The 23,075-nt window shown below is 48.3% G+C and overlaps 1 protein-coding gene across 8 annotated transcripts in view; it reads left to right on the top strand.

Moving 5' to 3' along the window:
- The window catches only part of gramd1bb (GRAM domain containing 1Bb), a 106,661-nt gene that overhangs the window by 42,488 nt on the left and 41,098 nt on the right, over positions 1-23,075 (top strand). The window contains exon 1 of one of the 8 annotated variants that reach the window (XM_064303385.1): positions 9,163-9,588. The exons of 6 other annotated variants lie outside the window; for them this stretch is intronic. In XM_064303385.1, the coding sequence (XP_064159455.1) occupies positions 9,566-9,588 (23 nt within the window). In that variant the 5' untranslated portion in view covers positions 9,163-9,565. Of the gene's footprint in view, positions 1-9,162; positions 9,589-20,417; positions 22,470-23,075 lie in introns of those variants that run through there. One more of the 8 variants, XM_064303384.1, reaches the window with a different exon arrangement.

Here is a 23,075-nt window from a genome sequence, read left to right on the forward strand (position 1 = left end):
TGCTGGAACCGAAAAGAACAGCTATGTAAACAGAGACTACTCGAGCAGTGGCGCTTTGTAATGATTGATTGACCGTGCAGGTCTCCCCGCTCCAGTCATCCCACTGAGCCCCTTTGCATGCTGGGAGTGAGACCCCTCACACGCTCTCTCAGGAGGTGTTTGCCAGTTCCTCATTTCGTCACCTAGAACACCGTCTTTCTGTTCAGCCTGGGTGACGTGTCGCTTAACACTTTTCTCTATCAATAGGCCAAGCAAAGGAAGTGGAAGAAACTGATATGGAGACCGCACAGGTAGGAGCACTCTGCCTGAGAGGCACACAACGCTCATTTCCTGTTTGCACAGGAAGAACCAGTACGGTTGAAGCGTATCGCCCCGGTAACATTATATTCAGACCCATTTGAGCATTGCATTACCCCTGTGAAGTTCTGCTTCAGCTTGATATTACAGTTAGTTCAGTACCACAATCAGGGAGTGAATTACAAAACGACTAGAGGAGTAATTACTGTATGCAGATAATGCATATACAGTATAATTCCATGAGGTGTGTTCTGCTGGTGTAGGTGGAGTAATTCTATATATAGCATGTGTTTATGGAATATTTTGAGGGCAGAGAATGCATCTTTATTTAGCCCTCAGTAGTGAAATTGAGAATGTGAATTAAAGCGTGAACACAGCATGCTAAAGGCAGGGCTTTGTCACCCCTGCTTGAATGTGCCTGTGTGTAAACGTAATGCAATAACCAGCGCTGGGCACATTAGTTATGCGGCACTAATTAATTGCTGGAGTTCCTTTGAAATATGTGTTCAAACGCCTTTTCAACATCTCCATTAGTCTTGGAACCATTATGAGAAAGCCGCTCTTGGAACTTTTCAGCGCACTCGGGAATGTTCCCGGACACCCTAGAACATTTCAGAACAGCCTGGAACGTTCCGGAGCCTTCTGAAGGGCCGCGCCTTCTAGCCTTTCAGCTCACCTGACTCAGGTGCTGGCACGACAGCCGTATTGGGTTTCTTTGGGAAAGGCACGGAATGATGTCATTCAGCTGATGCAGTGTCCTTGTGGGGGGGTTGAGGTTGCCGTTGTGGGCTGTATGCCATCTCCCTGCTCCCAGAGTCATTTCCCATCAGTCCAGAAGTTGTTCCTACAGACATTTTTTTGGGGGGGACTTAAAAGATCATGTTTCTTTGTCAGATCCTAAGTGCGTGGAGGTTAGGGTTTCATGGCAGCAGACACGGTTTGATTTTTTCTTTTTTTTACTGCTGGTATTCTCTGGTGTGGAATAGAGTAAGCAAGAAACCATTGTCAGATACATATTTGAAATACTGTAGAATCTGGTAAAATTGAGATGATCTCTGTGGATCCATGAGAATTTTTTACAAAAAAAGTTGCCAAAATTGGTAGAAATAGCTGTCTCTTCTAGAGCCAGAAATTGTACTGTTGTCTAAAAGTATTTCCGGTAACACATTTTACCCAGGTCTGGTAAAGTGCTGCATTTTGATCTGCACTCTCAGTAAATGCCATGGCCATTGACAGCATGTAGTGAAGTTCACAGGCTCCTGTGCAGATGAGCTGCTCTGTCCGTGATTGGAGGGCTGCCTCATGGGCCGGCTCTCTGGCCTGGAATGAGCCAACTACCAACGGTACTCTTCCAGTATGGTGCGATACCAGGGGCTGCCACATGAGGGCACGCTGCTGTGCCCATCTGTTAAAGTGGGCAGTCCTCAGGTTGCTGGTACAGGGCTGCTGGTGGGTGTGAGGCTGCTGGGTCAGAGTGCTGGTGGGGGTGTGGCTGCTGGGTCAGGGCTGCTGGTGGGTGATGCTGCTGGGTCAGGGCTGCTGGTGTGTGCAGGGCTGCTGGGTCAGGGCTGCTGGTGGGGGTGGGGCTGTTGGGTCAGGGCTGCTGGTGGGTGTGGGTGTGGGACTGCTGGGTCAGGTCTGCTGGTGTGTGCAGGGCTGCTGGGTCAGGGCTGCTGGTGGATGCAGGGCTGCTGGGTCAGGGGTGATGGTGGGTGTGGGGCTGCTGGGTCAGGGCTGCTGGTACAGGGCTGCTGCAGTGCTGTATTGTATTACTGGCCTCAGTGAGTCATCCTTCTGTGTCAGCACTGCACTGTAAACCGGCTGCATAGGAAACCCCATCTGAGCACCATCATCCTCATCTGAGCAGAGTCACCCCTCACAGACCGGCCAGTGCCACCTGTCCTGGTACAGGCCCGTAGGGTCGGCCCTGTCACCCAGTAAGCCCACAGATTTGGGTCGGACATGGCAGAATGGTAGTGTGGCAAGCCACCCACAACCACCCGGCATCACAAGCTCAGTCCCAGCCTGAGTTCAGTTTGTGACCCAAAGGCGTCATTTAGGCTGCACTGATATAGACCCTCTGGATACACAGCCTACAGTATGTCTTCCGGACTTTCTTGGGTTCATTTATTAGTGCGGGAGAGACGGCCAGAGAGACCGAGAGAGAGCAAACAGCTTATAATCCCTCACGTTCCCTCTCATGGCTGCATATAAGGAAGCGAAACTGTTAGCTTGTCGCCATTATCCTTTGGTGGGTTCCTGCTTCCCAGAATCCCCTGTGTCGGCCTGCCTGTTTATTCTTCTGTGGAACATGCAGCCCGAGGCATGACTCAGCAGGGCTGCCTCACGCTGCTGCGACCTGCCTGGAGAACGGATGCTCTTCAGTCGGCCCGAAGCGAAGAGCGCTCCTACGTGAACAAAGAACCGTGTGTGCATTTCCCTGAGCTGTGGCTACCGCTCGGAAGCAGAGCTAGCGTCAGAAAGCGTGCTGGCCACTCGTTAGTCTGTCGGGTTATCTGCTCGGCTTAAAATAGCGCAGGCTGTCCTGGCATGTCCGGCTTAGCGCCGAGCCGCGCCGCGCCGCGCCGCACCGCCCACCGGAAACAAGTAAACAACAGCAGCGAGGCGTGCGCTCGTGTGTCCGTGAGCACGTGCGTGTGTTTGTGCCCTTGATTGTGCTCATGTTCCTTTATATCACCTTTCCAGCCAGAGTCAGAACACCTCTGGATTTACTGACCATGGGCCCCTGTTATTTTCCATGGAAACATGGGGGGGGGTGGGGGGCGGCGGTGAGGCGGGGGCTGCACTGTTTCTATGGAGACTGGTGGGGGCCCATGCTGGGGCTGACAGGGCTCCAGGTACAGTGCTGTTTATGAGAAGTCCAATGTGTGTGTGTGTGTGTGTGTGTGTGTGTGTGTGAATGTGTGCGTAAGTGGGGCCGGTCTGGCCATTAAAAAGATCATCAGGTGGAGGGTGTGTGTCTGCATGTGTGTGATTTCTCACATTCTCTGATGCAGGGAGCAGTAGTTTCCCTGAGCTGTGAGATCAGAGCTGTGCGCTGTGCTAACGTCCACGCCAGCGTCTGATAGGAATAGAACCTAACAGACAAACAAACGCTGTCCCGCTGTCTCAGCCATCACGCCGCCCGGACGTCCTGCCCGAAACAGAGACCTCCGCCCGGTTTCTCTGTCCACGGTTAAACAGCCTGCCGCCCCGCAGCTAAGGCGGACTCTCACGCTCACTGCATGTTCTTCCGTGGGGCTCAGGCCGTGGTACGGTGTGATCTCACTCTGCGGAGGCGTGAAATCCAGGCTGGGTGTGGGCCAATCAGATTGCAGGGTTCCGGGATCTCAAGGGACTTGTGTTTGTTTATGCGCGTGTCCTTTTTGATTTGTTTCCCCCCCCGTGTGTTGGACTCAGGTGGTTTGGACCCATTCAAGCCTGAGGGGTAAGTCATGCAAAATATTGGTGGGGAGAGAAAAATCCACGGGGGGGAAACGTTCCTCCACTGAGGCAGAGAGAATGTCCTGGGATGAGGAGAGAGAGGGAGGGAGGCAGGGAAGGGGAGAGGGGTAGTGAGATGTCAAACATGCCAAACATATCAACACAGAGAGCAGTTTCAGTTTTTCTACGGGGTGGGGGGGGTGGGGGGGGTGGGGGGGGGTGGTTTGAACCCCAGCGGAAACTCTTGGAACTGGCACTGCAGTCAAATCCAGGTCACACTGATGGCCTGCGGACCAGCCCAGGGTGGATGTTTCCTAAACCACCTCTGGTTTAGGAAACATCTCTGGAATCCTGTGTGTCTTATAGTCCTAACATATATCACACAGTGAGCTGTCTACGTATGTTAATTACCACCCCAGTGCCTCACAAGCCCATATTCCCCTGAGGCCAGTGGGTTCGGTTCTCTCTCCTCTCTTGTTCCGGCCCTGTGTGTGTGTGTTTGTGGTCCTTCGTACGTCCATGTTTTTTGCATTGTTATTGTTCTTTCTGGGGACTCGAAGCAAGAAAAGAAATGCGCTGCTATTTCTGTCCTTCCCTGTGCAGCACAAACAGGAAGCCATCCAGTGCCCTTAATGAGCACTTTAATGTATGCACAAGCTCAGCCGTGTTCTTTTATTTATCGAGCGCATTGCCGGAGTCTGGGGTTGTTCTTTGTGTGTGCGTGCGTGCGTGTGTGCGTGCGTTCACCTGTTTCGTATTCTCTACTATGAACCAACAGTCCTTTATATGCTTAGCCTGTGTAATGTATGTGAAATTGTTGCAATTTTAAATGTAAAGCCTCTATCCATGGTGAATGGTGTGCTTCATATGTAGCCTAGCATCCAGTAACTGTAGATGACAGCAGCTTGCTTTGGGTGCAACAGAATGGATTAAGAATACGAATAATTTCACTCTTCCACGTACGAACATCAAGCATGGCGTCGGATCGCGACAGTCACGACATGGTGACAATCACACGGCTGATAAAAACACAGGCATACTGTAAAACCGCTGGATGAGTCATACATTCAGTTCTGAGGTGAAGTCCCGCCAATGGGGCTTTCTTATCAGAATCCTGAGCAGAAACGCTGACTGCGTATGTGGGAGGACGAATGCATGAAGCAAAAAGCGCCCTAGAAGCAGCGGCCTGCTACGCTAATCCAGGAAGTGACATAAATGGTCATGTAGCGGTGAGTCCTCGCGTAATGGAGATGGCTGTATCCACAGGGCATCATTACATACTGTCCCCAGGTCCCTTCACAGGGAAACGCCACCTTTTGTTTTAATTAGGCATGATGGGTCTAGCCAGGTGGCACACCCAGCAGTCTCGTTAGCACATTTACACGGAGAGAGCGCGTCAGAGAGCCGCTCACAGGTTCTCTCCGGCACCTTCCGTTAGAGCTTCAGGGAGGCTGTGCACCACGCCCCAACATGACGCGGCAGCCGGCCTCGTTTAATGCTACACTCAAACACATGCCTTTCTGTGCCCCGTGGAGGCTAGGCTAATGTTTGCAGTGCAAAATTGTCTCGAAACACGAAGCCACCAGTGGAAATGTGTACATTTGTGGGAATCGCTGGTCAGAGATGAAGCAGAGTTTTTAAGTGGCAGTTCAAAGGTCTGACTTCACCGTCCATTACATTAGCGGCTAGCTCTCTCTCGCGCTCTCTCTCGGTGCAGCTGACTGTCATTCAGATGGAGTGGCATTTGGGGAGGAGCTTTAACGAACACAGCCACGTATTCCCCAATCTGACAGTAAATCAGTCTGACAGCGGCCACCTGATCTCCCCAAGCTCGTCTCCTATTGGCCAGTCACAGTCAACCGACATGCCTGCACAGATCCTGGCAGTGGAGGATTTCCCAGCAGGCTTGTGAGTGTGCTAACAGAATGTTCCATGGCCCAAGACAAGACGAGAAGCATTCCCAAGATAGGCTTCACATGCAAAGCAGAAACTACAGACACCACAGTCAAGTTGACCATTTTCATTTAGTTTGTTTTCTGTTTTGTTTGTTTGGAAAGGAATGGGAAGCACGGGAGTGAAGGAATCATCTGGTTGCCGTGGAGAGCAGGGCTGTTTATTACATGGGGAAAGCTGAGTCCTGATATGTGGCTTAAAGGTGAAGCATTCCGCCTTTATTCTGCGCTTCAATGGAGATGAAACAGGGAAATGAGTGTGGGAGGTCAGAGGTCACCGCTGTGAGTCTGCAGAACAGATAGCCATAGTGCTGAGGTGCGTACCATTGATCTTTATGCCTCCTGTCCTCCCCAGAGACATACATTAAGTGTGGATTAAACCAAGGTCAATAGAATGTCACTCAGTACAGAGATTGTGTGGAGGTGGCCATGTGTTCACTGACAGATCGGATCAGATATGAATCGGATTAATTTGTCCTTGTTTTGAAAAGCATGAAACTGAATTTTAAGCACGGAATCTCACCTCATTGTTTTTGTACATTTTTTGTAATTGAAGATGGCTTAGACTGAGTTCATTATTAAATATTAATTTTTCTCCAATAAAAAAACTAGTCAGTATTATATTTATAGATTGTTTGGTAACCTACTTAGCAGTTGTACATAACCAATGCTTGCAATGGGTATTTTTCATTAACAAAATGGAATAATAATTTTAAAAATATGTTTTGTGTTTACTCAGTTTCCCTGAGGAGACCCAATATTACATTTTGTCTAAACATCTGAAGCCATTCGGTGTGACAAATAAGCAATAATAGAGGAAATCAAGAAGGGGGCAAATTTCACAGAACTGTATATATAGCCCACCGTAAGGGCCTGTGGAAAGATAGATATGATCATGTGGATGTACTGGCGGTTGATATAGAGATCTGCAGTTATATTGCTCTGATCTGGAAGCCTCTACGAGGCTCGCTCTGTTGTAGCTCTTCCTGGGAGCTGTCCGTTCAGCACCACCCCTCTGCAGAGCTCCCTCACTGAGCCCAGAGCTGCTGGGAAGCCCAAACCTTTGGGTTTATGCTGCTCCAGGGCTGCACAGGCTCACAGATCTGCACTTGACATGGATGGCTCTGCCCTTTCATGGAGCCCACTAGATTGGCCAGTTCAATTGCTGTGTGGATGAGTGAACCCACACAACACTGATGAAAAAACAAAAGAAGTTGTATTACAATGTCATGTGCAATTTTCATTCAGTATAAAAATAGTTTCTTTCAATTTTATTCACTGATATGACCTTGGAAGTCATGTGATCCCGTACATCGTGTAGGTGTAATTGTTGGAAAGTGGAAAATGTTTTTGTAATATAAATAGGATATTTCTATGCGTAATATGCTTTGCAATTCATATGATACTCTAAAAGCTAGCTGTATTTTTTGTTGCTGTTAGCAGCCCCTGGCAACTAATTCAGCCAGGGATGATGGCAACTTTTCTGCTCTTACTGGAACAATGGGGTATGGGGATTGCTGTTTGACAGTAGTGTGTGTGTGTGTGTGTGTGTGTGTGCATGTGCGTGCGTGCGTGCCTATATGTGTGTGCGTTTGTGTGTTTGCATGCACATGCGCATGTGTTTGTGTGTGTGTGTTTGCGTTTGTGTGTGAGTTAGTGAGTGCATAGATATGACTGGGTGTGAGACAGATAAATGAGACAGATAAATCCTGTGATGTCATGTCTTGTAGCGGGACCACTAGGTCTCAACACTGGGTATCAAGTCAGAAGGGGAGACTGCTTGCTTCCATTGGAAGAGTCAGCTGGTGTGGGGGTGGAGAGCCAATGAGCAGTCGGAAAGCCTCCACCTCCTCTTCCAGGATGTGTGGGCGTGCTGCGCGATGCGCATGCTGTGTAATTGTGTTGTTTTGGAAGAGCCGCCTCATCACTGCAGCGGCTCTCTTCTTGGTAACGCTGCGTTACGTGAGCAGGCAAACGGTCGCAGTGCAGGGTTTCTGGGGAGGAGCAGGCCTCCTGGGTGAGGTTAAGTGAAGGCTCTATGTGAACTGTCTAAATAGTGTTCCAGGTGAACTATACGGTGTGTGCCAGTGGTTGATTACTCTCAGCATGCAATTATTAATGGGATGGACTCTTTTTTTTTCCCCAACAGAGTCCATCTGATTCTGATTCTGTTCTCATGACCTCTGACACCCAGAAGTATTTTAATTTTTTTTGTAGGAAGGTTGATGCCTTCATAGCATACGGTCCCATTTGTTCCCCTGTATGTGTGCATATGTGAGCATTTGCTGGCAAGTCTGGGTGCATGCATATGTTTGTATCTGTGTGTGCACTGTATTTTGTCTGTGTGCGTGTGTGTTTGAGTGTGTGTTTGTGTGTGTACATGCGCATTCATGCTTGTGTGTGCGCGTACGTGCGTGCTCAGTCCCCAGTTGTCTTTGAGAATGGCGATGATGACTCAGCCGATGTTTTGGAGAAAGACCTGTCAGTGGAGGCGCTGAGCTCATATGGCCAGCTGATCCCCTGCCAAGCCAACGCTTATCAGAGCGTTACCATGACCTCACGCGTTCCGCACCGCCTCTCTCCCCCCACAGAGGGCGCCGTGCAGGCTCGGGTGCTCTCCCGCTGTTCCACTCAAACAGCACACACACTTCCAATAGCATAAGCACACAAACATAAAGCAAAATAGAGTTAAACTCGGGGATCGCAAGTCTCTCTTCTCGTAAATGCATTTAAATCATTTGATAAATAATGGAAAACAAGGTGTTTCTTAGAAGGTGGAAATTGGAGAGATTAGAGGGAGGGGGGTATGTTTATATCTTTTGGGATTGGAGCATGACCTCACCGCAGTACTGGTGACCAAATGGTTTGTGGAGATGGTGTCATTTAGGGGTGTTTGAGGAGGGTGGAGCTTATTATGACCTTTTATGGGTAGACAGGTGGTCCATGATTCTTGTCTGGCTTCCATAACAGAAAGCATGTGTGCCTGTGTGAGTGTTACTCTCTGCAGCCTAATGTTTAACTGAGTGCAAATGTGTGTGCACAATACACACACACATATATGTGCGCACACACACCCACACGCACACACGCACACACACACACACACACACACCCACTCTCACACACACACACGCAGTCATGCAGCGTACACTCACAGGCCTGCATTAAGAGATTAAGAGGCCCAAATGCTGACACTGATTACCGATTGAGCCTGACACGAGCATAACGAGGCTGCAACAGGTCCCGTCTAATCCCGCCCCCTCCCGCGAGCTGGGGGATTTGGCGGTGGGAGGGGTCACATCTGAGCCGGGCAAGGGGCTCTTGCAACCCAAAGGTTGCACTGTCCACGAACCTGCAGGAGCAGCAAGCAGAGAGGGATGTTGTGTGTGGAGGAGACACGTTTATGAGAGAGAGAGAGAGAGAGGGAGGGAGGAGAGAGAGGGAGGAGAGGGAGGGAGGAACGGGGGCAGGAGCAGAGCCGAGCATGCTCAGTAGCGTCCTGAGCCTGGCATACGCAGCTCAGCCTTCATATCTGCAGCAGAACTGAGAGGGAGCGCGAGAGAGAGCGAGCGAGCTGCTGACTTTAGAGCCGCACGCAGTCATAATCCCCTGCCGCACACACGAACGAGCCTGAGACTCAGCTGAGAGCAGACTGCGCGAGAGCGGACCGCTAGCGCCGAGCGAGAGAGCAGAGAGCACGGGAGGGGGGGAGAGCTGCAGAAGCCGGCCAGGCTCCATGAGACCCCTCGTATGGGACCACGGTCACAGCCGGGACATCGCCCCCAGCGGCTCTCTGCGGACATGCCATGGAATGACGGGTCAGCCGCGCGCGGAGAAGACGCCATGTCCACCGGACTCTCCCCTCCGCACCAATGAAAGGCTTCAAGCTCGCCTGGTAAGAGCGCGGACAGCGAGGGTGGGGTGGCACTGTGTACTGCTGGATGGGACGGTATTTCCACCTGGCGTAAAGTTAGCTTGTGGGAACTGTGGGTGGGGGAGGGCAGGGTCGAGGGGACGGGCAGCGCTCCGTCCCTACGGGTCGGGTCCCCGGTAGTTCTCCCGATCGGACCCGGGTGGCGCGCGCCCGTCCCGAGCCGAGCGGGCACCTCAGGGCGGCCCGACCGCAGCGGCGGCCGCGCTTGTTTATGCGTCTTTCCCCGATTCAGCAGATATTCTCCGTGCTGAATTACAGCCTGCGGGGGAGGGGATGGGGGAGCAGCACTGGAATGCAGAGCCAACCTGTGGGTTCATCTCAGGCTTTTAACTCAAATTTTCATGCTCCTGTTCCTGAGCCCTCGCTCCTCCTACCCCCGGTTCTGCGATAAGGAGAGAGAGGCTGAGAGGCAGAATGGATCAGAGCCTCAGCGTGCGTGCAGACGCGGGGCCGCCCCCCGACCGTACCGCGGCTCCACCAGAGCAGGGAAGTTCAAACTCTCCGGTTCGCGCGGGTTTGCGTTCGCGCCCTTTGGCCAAAACGGCGCCCCGTTCCCAGTGCAGAACGGGGGGGAGACCAAGAGGGCTCTCAAACCGAGGGGTCCACAAACCATCACCGCCCAATGAACTCTGACCGAAGGCCTGGTGCTGGCAGAGTTTAGCTCCAGCCGTTATGTAAGGATTTTGCTGGGGTTTTTTGGGGTTTTGTTCTTCCCTAAACAATGGAAGGATTCTGAAGCATTTATTGTTCTCCCCCAGGATGGGATGCAGATTAGAAAACTAAATCTGGCGGTGAGGCCAGCCCCCTGAGTCTTTTGTTTTTCCTTTGTGAACAGCACACTTCACTGCCAGAGGGCTTCAGCCAGCCATTACGCACTCCTGCTGTTACTGCTGGGGTGCGAGCAGTGGAGATAGAGTCGCCATTAAAAGATGCTCTTTTCATTTATCACTGCTGTTTATGGCTATATGGCTGTGGGTACAGTAGAAACTCTGAAACAGAGCTCCAGAACTCTGTCTTCTTGCCCCCCCCCCCCCCCCACACACACACACACACACACACACATGCTTGCACTGTGTCTCATGCAGAATCATTCAGCACACACACTCTCGCATGTACGCACGCACGTCTGTCACACACGCACATTCACACTTATTCACACACACACTGTCCTGAAAACACACACAGAAGTGCTGTGCAGCTGGTGGCACATGTGTAGTATACTGTGATATTAATGTAACCACTTTACGCGTTACGTTAAGTTTGTGGAAATGCACAGTAATGAGTGACTAGTCAGTGCAGTACAGTAACTTATTTGGGAAGCGTGTTCTAGTCATTTTAATCAGTGAATGATTGGAGTGCTCATTGTTTGAAGTTGGCGTCATCTCGGCTGTAATTAATAGGGCATTATTTACACACGGCCTGAATAACACCATCAAGGTTTACATAGTGAGGTCCTTCTACACTGAGGTGGGCCAAGTGTGTGTGTGCTATAACACACTTTACAGTCACTGACCTGTGGGTCGTCAGGACGACCATTTACCCAAGGTGCACCCTGTCTCTTCAGCAGCTGTTTTAGAGCCCTTTCTCCCATTTTTTTCTGAGATGATGAGGAAGGTGATGGTGTTGATGAAGGTCATTATGGTGATGATGGTGATCATGGGAATGATGATGGGTGCTGTGATGTAGGCAGGTGGGTGATGTTCTCAGCCCCCGTATGATGATGACAAAGCGCCTACTAGTCTGATCCACGGCCACCGACTCTAAAAGACTGCTTAGAAACACTTCATTTGTAAGATGCATATCATTAATATGACTACAGCCGCCGTCAGTTACCGATATTCTCTTGCATTGCCTCTTGTTTAGAGGGAGTTTGGTCAAATCAGTGGAAGTTAGAATGTACAGATATTTAGAAAATGAAAGATGGAAACAGCAGTATTAAGTCACTCAATGGTGTGTTGGGCCAGCAGAGTCTACCAGCTTCTGGAATCGTGCAGGAGCAAACACTCTTCCATGAGAAACTTAAAACTCATAAAAACTAGTTTATGGAAGTGGCTTGTTGTATGCACTGTTATAATCTAGAATAATCTGGAGATGTCCAACTGGATTGAGATCTGATGACTGAGAAGGACGTGGCTGCCATTGGTGTCATGCTCCTCAATCCAACTCTTTGTTGTTAGAACACGGTTGCATTTCCATTTTTAAAAATTTTTTTCATTTTTTATTTAAACTAATGGGTGTTTCCTCACAAATCAGGGTTGAGGAGTAGTGCTATATTGGTTGAGGCTATAAAAACCACATTATGGGAATAGCCTCCAAGTGCTGTCAGTCTCTGATTTAAACAAGCCAATCAAAAGACTTAGCTCTCAACGCTGAAACACTGATTTGTTCAAGCCAGGCAGTCAAAGATAATACATTAATACTTAATATGTTGGGTGAATAACCCCTTTGGGTTGAAGCTTGTGGATCCTCTCTCCCATCACCAGTGTAAAGGCTGTAATCACAACTGGGAGCAAAGAACAGATGATTAGGCTACAAACCCTGAGGAAGATATTTCTTCTGAGAAAGATATGTAAAAGTGTGACATTTTACAACTTCTGTAAGTATTTCTCTTCTTAATTAAGGCCATGAAGGTATTAAGAATAACTGCCGCTGTCCCATTTGTTTCAGTTTTAATGAGTTTAAACATGTCTAAGGGCACAGCTCAGACTTTTCTGGAGTCGCCTTTGATCCTAATTCCCTATTTTAATTTGAGTATTTTAATTTGACTATTAAATTAGTGTAAGCCTTCTTTGAAGCAGAAAACATAAAGTCCACATACAGTCCACTCTCTCCCCCCAGCATTCTTTTAACAATTAAATGAACAGCTATTGGGCCAGTATGGGCAGAATCACTATATCCAGACTATTTCCACGGACCCTCTAGCTGATCCCACATACCTTTGGCAAGGCTAATGTTTTGGTCCCCTACCGTACCTCAGGATCTGAGGGGCTTTTAAAGGCTGTGAACAGTATTCAAATGTTTTAAAATGGGTTTCTTTTTATTTTGTATTTTTAACCTGCTTTCTTTCCTCATGATTTCTTTTTCCCAGTTTGGAATTCCTGGTCATATTCCCGGGCCCATTCCATTACTGCTGGTTGTCCGGTTTGGGAGAGCCGCTGTTTTAATTGGGTGCACCACTTGTTTTAACTTTTACTAAATTTTGCGTACACAAGGGTTAGTCCGTAATGTTTTGCTATTTATATCACTTGGAAGTGGCATTAAAAAGTGTTACAAAAGAACACAATTGTAATTATAGTGAACAATAAGGAAACATAATGGAAAAAAAAAAAAAAAATCGTCTGAATGTGAGATCGAGTTGTTGACTGAGGTGCAGGCAAGAGAGCGAAAATTGTTTGGTCCCATAAGCAGTTCAGTATCCAGTAAAACTAAACGTGTTGCTTGGTAAGCTGTGGTAGGATGGCTCTGGGTAAACGTTATCGACTCATGAGGAATTCTGTCCAGTCCCTAAGGACATGCTAACAGTGTATCGCTCCATTCGCGAGGTCTTCCAACAGTGCTAGTACAGCCAAGGTCCCTAGTGTGAATAGCTCCTACGTCAGTTTTCATACTGTAGTCATATCTATAATGAGGTAATATTTCATAACTGCAAAGCAGTTTTATATTATTTCTTTTTGGTGCTCGTGCTATCACCAGCCATTGATTTCAAAAACATTTCCTACTTTGTTCTGCAGTGTAGCTATTCACATTTTGATTCTCTTCTGCTGGTTTCTTTCATCTCGGTCGAACTATTAATGTGAATGGTAGCATGGTAGAATAGTTTCAGGAGCTGCCTTTTTAACATTGTACTGGATGTTAATAAAATACAGTAAAATATAACCCTCATTAATGGTATGTAGGTAATGTAATTTTCTGTTGGAATTTTGTCTATATTCACATATTGCTGTCGCTTTTAAACCACTGTAGTGATGCGTTTGCACTGTCCCATTCGTACACACTTTATGCTCTTCAAATATCACATCTGTCACGAGATTGGGAAAAGTGTCTCATGCCTGCAGTACAGCTGAACAGCCACAGGGAATAGATTATACGCATGGTCTGGAGTATGCACAAGTATGCAATTGGGGCAGTTTCAGGATTTATAAATCTCAGTGCTGTCGTGGATTTTGCTGTATGCCCTATTTACCATCAAATCTGTGCATACGACAGTTTTATGCATGTGGCCCCTGGACTTATGGATACCATTGTACCCTTGTGAAAGGTTCTTAACCTGAATCTCTTCAGTAAGTATTTAGTTGCATTGTATAGTCAATACGTTAAATGTAGGCAATGTGATGTAAGTGGCATTGGGTAGGTGCTGCTACTAAGCCAGCGTGGAATGTACCAGATATTAACGCTGTATATTTCCACAAACGCGTGTTTCTGGATCGTTCAGATCCAGAAGCTCTAAGCAGAATGGGCCAAACTTGGTAAAAACCAAACGTATTCCAGTCCTTCCCCTTTGAAAGTTAGTTTTTTTTGCGCTCTTTTCTCCCTCATTGGGAATGCTCAGCCATGCTCACACTGTGACGCCCATCTCAACTTGTGTTGTCGAATCAGGAGAAAGCTGCCAAACGTGCCCCACCCCCCACCCCGAAATGGGTGAAGTGAAGGCCGCTTCTTTTCACACCCTGCTTGACAGAAATAACTTGGAGGCTCGGGTGAACTGCAAGCTCCTGACCAGTGCGAGTCACTATTATGCAATAAAACACTGCCATGGCAGCTGACTGAATGATGTTCATTGGTATAATTCTGTATATACTGTTATGAAAAAGGCTGTGGAACATGATGAAACCTGGCTAACCTCTTGGGAAAGGTGAAAGCTGTTTTTAACACCGTTTTTGAAAGCGGTTTCAGGGCCCTGTTTGTGTGTAATGAAATTTATGGGTCATATTTGAACCTGACTGAGCCAGGTGTGGAAATGTCATTGGAGAAGGAGACGGCCATAAATGCACACTGTACCGATTTATTCGTTTTTCTACAGTGCCAGTTGATTTGATTTATGTTGACCTGTAGAAAATGGAAGGAAAAGGAGACCGTGTTGCTTACTGTGTGTTTATCATTAGAAATACAGCCTGTCAGGAGACCGCATGGCACTGTCCACAGGGCAGCTGACTGCCAACCCAGGGGGGTTGGCCGTTGTGGGGGGCCTTGACGGTGTTGAATGTGTCTGGGGATTCTCAGGGACATACATTGTAGTGCAGTTTACTGCTGTGCTGCACAGCCTCTGTATACTGGTGATGAATTATACAGTACAGTTAAGCTGGCGCTGTATTTTCTATAAATCTCATGAACAATTGCACTACGTCAGGCTCCTTGCTCTACCGCACCAAAAGACATAATTTTTTGCTTAGCAAGGTTACGGGAACCAAGTTTATGAGGGACAGATGCATTTTATGGATATGAATGATGAATACGCAAGTGCCAGCTGTTGATTTTGGCTAAAGCCGTGTAAAATTGGTTGGTAATGTTAATGCCCCCATTTCTTTATCTTCTGTAGAAGCTTTATCTCTCGGTATATTCATCAAGGTTGTTTTAGACCGGCCATTATATGTGAATAGAGTTTTGCTTTTCTAATGCATGTGTTCTGACTGGCTATTTTTTTGTTTGTTTTGTATAATGCTGGCAGGAACAATGGACGCTGTTCCATTAAGCTTTGTAGCGGGGGTGGCAGAGCGCTATTTCGAAACGTTGGCCCTCAGAATTTCCAGGAGCGGTCAATTACCGGCCCCGCCCTCCCCCTCTGTTCCCTTTGGCCCCCGAAACCACGCCCCGCACACTTTCGTATCCTGGGGCTTTTCTGCGTTCCCATTCCACTAATGAGAAACGGTGGAAAATCGCGGCGATTGGGGTCTCGCCTCCCACGTGGTTCGATAAGCGCGGACGCCAGAAAGCTTGCGTGCGTTTCGCCCTCAACTGCTGAGTCATGTCACTGAGCCCCGATCCCACAGCACGTCACCTGCGCAGTTTACCCATGAGGGAAGGTGAGAGAGGGGCAGTGTGAGAAAATGGTTGCCATGGTAATTAAGCATCAGGCAGTGCTGATCTGGCTTGATGGTGATAGGTGATTAAGATAAGGAAGCCACCTGCAAGGCCGTTGCTTTGGTGCTGAGGGGCCGATTGGCTCGTTTGTGAGTCAGCTGACTGGAACCCTGCTTTGTCTGCCGCTGTCTTTTGATTTTTCTGTTCTAACAGAGATATCAGATGGAAGGTAAAGCACACATCAAATATTCATAATGGCTTTAAAAAATCTTCACTGTAAACCTTAAGCATACTCTAAATGAATAATTAATGTAAAGTTTCAAAAATAGCGCATAACCAGGCAGTTGAACCGCAGTTGTCATGCCATGAGATTGTTTCCATGGTTTGATTGTATTTAGCTACATTTTCTCTCCAGCTTAAAATAAAAGGGCTTTTCTTTTAACATTTGCCTTTCCTGAAACAACTGTTCTTTTAAAAACTTTGCTGTCATATTCTGACATAAAATGTACACCATGGAGATTTTCCCCAAAGTCACAGTGACAGTGAAGTCTGTCACCATATTGCTGACAAGCTGGCCAAATTCATGAACATTTACTTTGGGGAAACAATTTCCTGTTTCAGCTGTCTCAACTGAACACTAGAACAGGGGCTTGTGATCAAGGCAGAGGGGTTAGTGACCAGGGCAGAGAGGTTAGGGGGCCAGAGCGGAGGGGCTAGGGACCAGGGCAGAGGGGGTTAGTGACCAGAGCAGAGGGGTTAGGGACCAGGGTAGAGGGGCTAGGGACCAGGCAGAAAGGTTAGGGGCCAGAGCAAAGGGGTTAGGGACCAGGGCAGAGGGGGTTCGTGACCAGAGCAAAGGGGTTAGGGACCAGGGCAGAGGGGCTAGGGACCAGAGCAGAGGGGTTAGTGACCAGGGCACACTTGCTGACTCGGTTCTGCCTGAATTTTAACAGGCTAAATAGGCGGGGACCAGTGAATACAGTATTGAGTCAGCAGCACGGTTGCTCTGCAGGTGGTTATTATGGGATAGCGGTTGCATGGAGAATTAAAAGGGAGGGGGTGGGGGCGGGACCCCTGTCTATTCAAGTTGTTCCCTGTTTACTGGGAGCACTGGATAAAGCAGTGGTGCCATGCCAGCTGGAATCACACAGGCGCTTCGATGATTAATGCATTTTCCTCCGATCCATAAAGTGCCAGATCCCTGTTCTGTTTGATTGATTATGTTGAAGAGCCTCAGCCTCACTCTGCCAGCCCACTGCATTGTAACCACTGAGTGTGTGTGCTGTGTGCAGGGGGGTGGATTGAAAATGTCTGACCCCCTCTCTGCTGAGTATGGAGAAGGCACCATGTTTCCCTTCCGCTTCTGGCTCAAAGGCCCCAAAGAGAGCATTGTGTGTCTGGCAGGCTGTGTTTTCCTACCCTGGAGCACTGCCTCAGCCCTGCTGTCTTTGCCCCTGCCCGGCCCTTATGCCCTTAACTTAATAACCCCCAACCCCTCTAATAACCAGCTGGTGATCACATAGACCTCTACTCACAATATCCCCATAGTTCCCTTACCCTACTGCACCTGAGCAGATACCATCCTCTGGAATGCAGGGTAAGTTGCCCTTTATTTCTCTATCATACGACCACAGTAACTCTCTGGCCTTCATTACCTTTGCACTGGTCCTGTTATCTGACCACACAGGGTGTGAGGACTAGTGCAAATTTACAACTGAATGTTTCTATATTTCAGCTTAGGAAACCCAGGAAAAGCATTTGGTTGGACATTAAAGGTGTGTGTTCATCATGTATGAGTGAAATCTCTCTGGGGTATTTTTCCTCAGTGAAACTTGTGATTCAGTCCAAGGTCAGCAGAGATATGTGTTAAGATCGAGGGTAAGCTGCACTGTTGATCTTTATTCAGTAAACAGCCTGTGGGTCCCTGTGCTGTTATGAAGGAGGATTGTGCCCAGTGCAGTGTCTCAGTGTTCCGCTGGTCCAGTCCAGAGGGAGATTAAAGGGGGGGGGGGGGGGAAGGGGCGCGCACACCACAATGCCTCCTTGCTTTTGGCTCTCCGTCCCTTCCCGGCACTGGTGAATCGTTCGGCACATCACCATGGAAACCGCGGAACAGAACCAGCACGGGGCGACAGCCGTTTCTGACGCAGCCACGCATGGCTGCTCTGAAGTGGTTGCCAGGCGACACTGGAAACAACTGTGCCCCCACCCCCAAAAAACAGTAATAAAAAGGACCAGAATGTAGTGCGCAAAGTCTCGGTTAGTCTGAGGATGACCCAAGCAGCCACACAGAGTCAACTTATCACTGGGAACAGGTGGAGCGGACTACACCAACACCGCTGTTGAATCCATCACAAAACCAATTGTCTAAGACCCACCACTCCCAATCATAGGGCCGATTCATCACTAGCACCCTCCATAGGTTAGGGGGGGCGCTAGTATGTGTGTCCTCCAAGAGAGGTGCTGTCAGCTGCTCGACAGGCCGCCATTCTGGCTTGGTGGAGTCCCCTTTGTATGTAGCTGTTGCAGGTGTTGACTTTAGGGGATTGCCCTGCCTGTTGAAACCGTCCAGTTCAATATGACGCACCTTGTGCTTCTGACCACTCAGGACTGTTTCTGGTCTGTGTACACTTTACTTTCTCTTCTCAGAGTTCTTGTTCCAGAGAGCTCTCCGGCTGGATGCACCACCCGGTAGAGCCCCCCCAAATCGGAATTCTGAGCGGCTTTTCTTTGGTTGGCCCGAGGGTTGCTGTCCGTTCTCCTCAGAGCACAAAACAGGCAGGCCAAAGGTTCCGGAAGTAGGTCATTTGTGTTTTGAAAGCCGGCAGTGGTTACCCAATGAGAGGGATGGAACGGTTTACACAAGGTCCTTGTGCATGTGAGCATGGCTTTGCCTGAATATGGCCAAATTCTTTCTAAACACAAACTCCTACATTATTCAGCTTAAATCCATAACTTGTATGTGTTTGCTTATTTATTTCAGCAAGATTAATCTCAACAGCATTTGAGAATCCACTTAAGTTTCAATGACTCATGGTGCTCAGATGATAAGTTTTAGATAATCTAAAAAGAAAGCTGCTTAAATAGAAACTGGAAACTTTGCACGCACTGTACCATAGTGAGCTGTTTTGAAGGACAATGTCACGTAAAAAGCCCTGCAAATCACACACTTCCCAACTTTTGAGACACAAATTAGCAGGAGAATAGATGTAGAGAAGGACTCGCTTCCAACATCCGCACGCCTGATGTCCTTTCCTTTCTCATCGACTGAAATTAAATATGGAATTGCACACAGTGGGCGGAAACCTGGCAAATGAAATTCAATACAGCTGAATGTAAAGTTCCACATGTTCTACAAATAAAAACTTAAGGCAGGAATACTTTATTGGAGGAACAAAATTGTAATGTGCTCAATTTGAAAAGGACTTTGGAGTAATAGCCTTTTGATCAAAGCCTTTCAGGTTCTAGGCACTGCGGTGTAGCAGTAAATAAGGCCAACAGGATTCTGGGATTTATAGCCAAAAGTGTTAGTTTGGATTAGTTTGAGTATAAATGCAAGAAAGTTGTACTTATCGTATACAATTCCTTTGTCAGACCACACTTAGCATATTGTGTGCAGTTGTGGGGACCATACTACAAGAAAGATATAGAGGCTCTGGAAATGGTTCAAAGTAGAGTATTGGAATGAAAGATAAAAGTTATGAGGCATGTCTTAAAATGCTTAATCTCTTCAATCTTAGTAAAATGAGATGTATGAGCAATTTGATTGAGGCTTTTAAATTCATAAAGGGGATTAAGAAAATGAACTACCAGAGATTCTTCAGGGTGAGTTCTGCTAGTAGAACAAGGGAACATAAATGGAAATTGGCAGAGGGTAAATTCCGCATAGACATTAGGAAGTTTTTCACACAGAGTAGTCAGTGTGTGGAATAGTCTGCCAGGTCATGTAGTAGAGGAACTCTGGGGGTTTTCAAGATTGATATGATGCTACATGCCACCTGGTTTGTAGGTAACCCGAGCATTACGTACACTTTAGTGGTAGAAAAATGGCAGGCATTGTTGGGCTGTTCTCGTCATTATGTTATGTTATGTTACTGATGACCTGCTGTTCCCATTCCTGCCACACCCCTCTAGGGGCAGTATGGTGATCCGTAGGACAGTCTGAACTAAGTGTACTGCTTGCATGGTCTGTTTGGTTTGATACTTACGCAGATTCTGGGACGTGGAATGGACATTGTGACCCTCATAACGTTTGGGCCAATCACATGATATCAATGCTAAACCAATCAAAAGACTTTCAACAGTAAAATCCAGTCAGGCACTGATAATGTGGCTGATCTGGCCATTTTGAGTTTCAAGTAGCCTCAGTCTTCTGTCAGATGAAAGGCACTCTGGTTAAAACTACTTCAGGTAGTCCATTTTCACACAGAACCAATCTGTTACTCAGGGGTTGGGTTAGGACAAACCTGCCATCTTATGCCATATGTCCCTTGTGTTTTAGGTAATTCAGCCTCATGTTCATAAAAAGCAGTTTGGGGATTGTGTGAGTTAAAAATCTCAGTGCTGTAGTTTACATCAGAATCAGTTGTATCTGGCATAATTTATTGCTTAATCTATTACAGTATTCATAGAATTAGAAAAAGCATAAGTATTCTGAAAAGTTGAGTAAACAATGTACATGTAATGTATATGTTTTTCTGTGAAAAAAGATATGTAAAAAATAATTTACTCTTTTGAGTAATAATAAATATTAGGTTTAAGGGTCCTAGAAAGTCCTAATTGAATAGGAGAACTGATCTTGGATCATTTTGCTTTACAGCTCATGATGCTTAGGCTTAGCATAGAGCCAGGGAAGACCTGATCCTAGATCAGAAATTAATCACCCTTGCTCTGTCATGCTTTATGAATTTTGGACCTGATCTTGTTTTGCTTAAATCGCCTTCGGTAGACGTGTACAGCTGAACTCTGACCTCACAAGGGACTGGGTGTTCAGTTTTGCCATCTAAAAAAGCCCTTTTTGGGTTAATATCTCTGGGAGATGTTCCGGTTGAGTTGAAAGGCTTTGTGGACTAGTTCATTCTGGACTTTGGACACCTCCATAATTGGCTCGTCACGGGTTATTTATGTATTTGAGTTTTGTCACAGGTTAATTTTAGAAGAGGTGAGGAGTATTTTTTCAGCAGTACAGGTTATTTACTCTATTAGAGCTGCTTGCTCTTCAAGTTCCTGGTGCAGTGACTCCTTTGTCCTCACCTCCCTCTGTAAATTTCGGGAATTATGTTTTCATCTGCATTCCAACAACGTATGACGAGTTTGCGTACTAATGTAGGTTCTTTTCTTCTTTCTTTCTTTTTTGTTATGATGCATTTACTGTCGCCTTTGCTTTGGCTTTTCTCAGCTTGATTTAAGGTTTTTGGTTAGTAACCTTAAAGTAAACTTCAAAGTAAAAAGTAGTGCATTTTTCACTTTAGAATATCATTTAATTGCAATGTACTGCTATTAGCATTTTCTAAGCTGTCATCCACAGTCCTTGTGGCTATCCATGGTCCTTTTACCCTTGGGTTGCATTGTAAATTGAGACGGCGCAAGAGCAACAGGAGGTACTTTTAAATGCAAATCCCGGTGAAAATAAGGAACTCAGCGTGTCCCATCACCGGCACCTGTTGCCCGTGCGGAGCTGGGGCCTTGGTCATTTAAAGCGTGGTTGGTGTTTGCATGCGGCCCCGTTAGTGTGATAGAACTGCTGGCTCCGGGCCTTTGACTGACGGCCGTGCCAGAGCGCAGCTCTGAATGTGCCGACGTATCCTTCCGCTTAGCGGGAGGAATTTAGCTGTTTGTTTTTCGTTCCTAATCGCTGTTCCAACTGTGTGGCCGAGTCCGCTGGAAAACGAGCTTGTAACACTACAGTTCCCAAGCTTTTTTGGCAGATTCGTTATTCAAATGAACTGTCTAAAGGGCCAATCCTCTTTTATTCACCATTACTGGCTCACCTGGAACATGGCTCCTACAGAAATATGATCTTTTATCCTCATCTGAGATCACCCAACAGGGTGAACGCAACGTGCGAGAGGGGAAATGACTCTTAAATGGCGTGTGGCGCCATGTTTCCTGGCGTGAGTTTTTGTGTGCGGTTTTCTGTGTGTGAGTGTGGGTGAGTGAGTAAGGGCATGAGTGTGTGTGCATGTGCATACATGTGAGTGTGAGAGGGGGTGTAAAAACATGTGGATCGCTGGTTTGATTTTAAACGGGTGGGGGAGTGTAGAGTGACCTGGTAGACGGTGATGTCAGCCACTCCATTCATGAAAAGCATAAATAATTGAGAAGCTGGCAGGCAGCTGCAGTGAGCAGGAGCTATTATGCAAAGTGACTGCCAGTTCTCTGCCTCGCTCCCCCTCTCGCTCTCTCCCTCTCTTTCTCCGAGTATCTGTGCATGAGGAGGCAGAGAGTGAGAGAGCGATCGTGAACAGTGGAGAAGAAAGGCGAGTCACTGGCTTGGATAAAGGCGCTGGATTTAACGGAGACAGGGAGAGAGCAGAAAGAGGGAGAGAGCAGAAAGAGCGAGAGAGAGAGAGAGAGAGAGGGAAGAGAAGCGCGGACGGGGAAGCGTTTGGAGGGGAAGCCATGATCGGGGCTGCCGTCGGGGGGTCCACTCGGCTGTCGGCATGCTCCGCTCCGTGATGTTCCAGGAGGCAGCCTCCCTCCCTCCGCCTTCGTCCTCCTCCTCCTCTTCCTCCTCCTCCTCACCGCCACCACCTCACCGCTGGCTGAATGAGTGATGTGTCAGAGGGGCCCTTAGCGTCCACACGGTTCTCCATGGCGACCAGGTTAGTGGCTCTCTGCCTCTCTGCCTCCCGCACGCAGACGCACCGGGGGCCGGGCTCCGGCGCGCGCCTGGCTCCTGGCGGCGCGTTTGGGCTCTGTGCGCCGTCTTCGCCGCGCTCCGCTCGCCCAATGGAGCCCATTTCTTGCCCGTCTGAGGTGTTGTCCGGGCAACAGAATCTGGATGCCGCCGGCGGCGCCGAAGGCGTGGGTTTCGCCGCGCGAGTCTCCGTCCGTTACCGTGCGAGCGTGCCTCGCCAGCCGCGGGGGGCCCCGTTTCTGAGGGGAGGGGGACGGCAGAATCGCGGGGGAGAGCTGTCTGGTGTCGGGGGAGAAGGCGGCCGTGGGGGGGGGAGTGGCTGGGTGAAGAATGGCGTCTGTACGCCATCGGTCATCGGCGGGGTAAGGGAAAGGACCCCGCCCGCCGAAGCGCTAGACGGCGGGCGAGCGCGGCAGGGAAAGCTGCGGGAGGTAGCGCCGTTTCTGACGCCGTTTCGTCGCGAGAGGGGTGTGTTTGCGCGTCACGTTAGAGCGAAGCAGATGGCTCACACCAGCTGCTGAGATACATGTGTGTGTGCTGTGTTGACAGAATTAGAGCCCCCCTCTTGTGA

Source organism: Anguilla rostrata, chromosome 12 (assembly GCF_018555375.3).
Source record: "Anguilla rostrata isolate EN2019 chromosome 12, ASM1855537v3, whole genome shotgun sequence".
Lineage (NCBI taxonomy): Eukaryota > Metazoa > Chordata > Actinopteri > Anguilliformes > Anguillidae > Anguilla > Anguilla rostrata.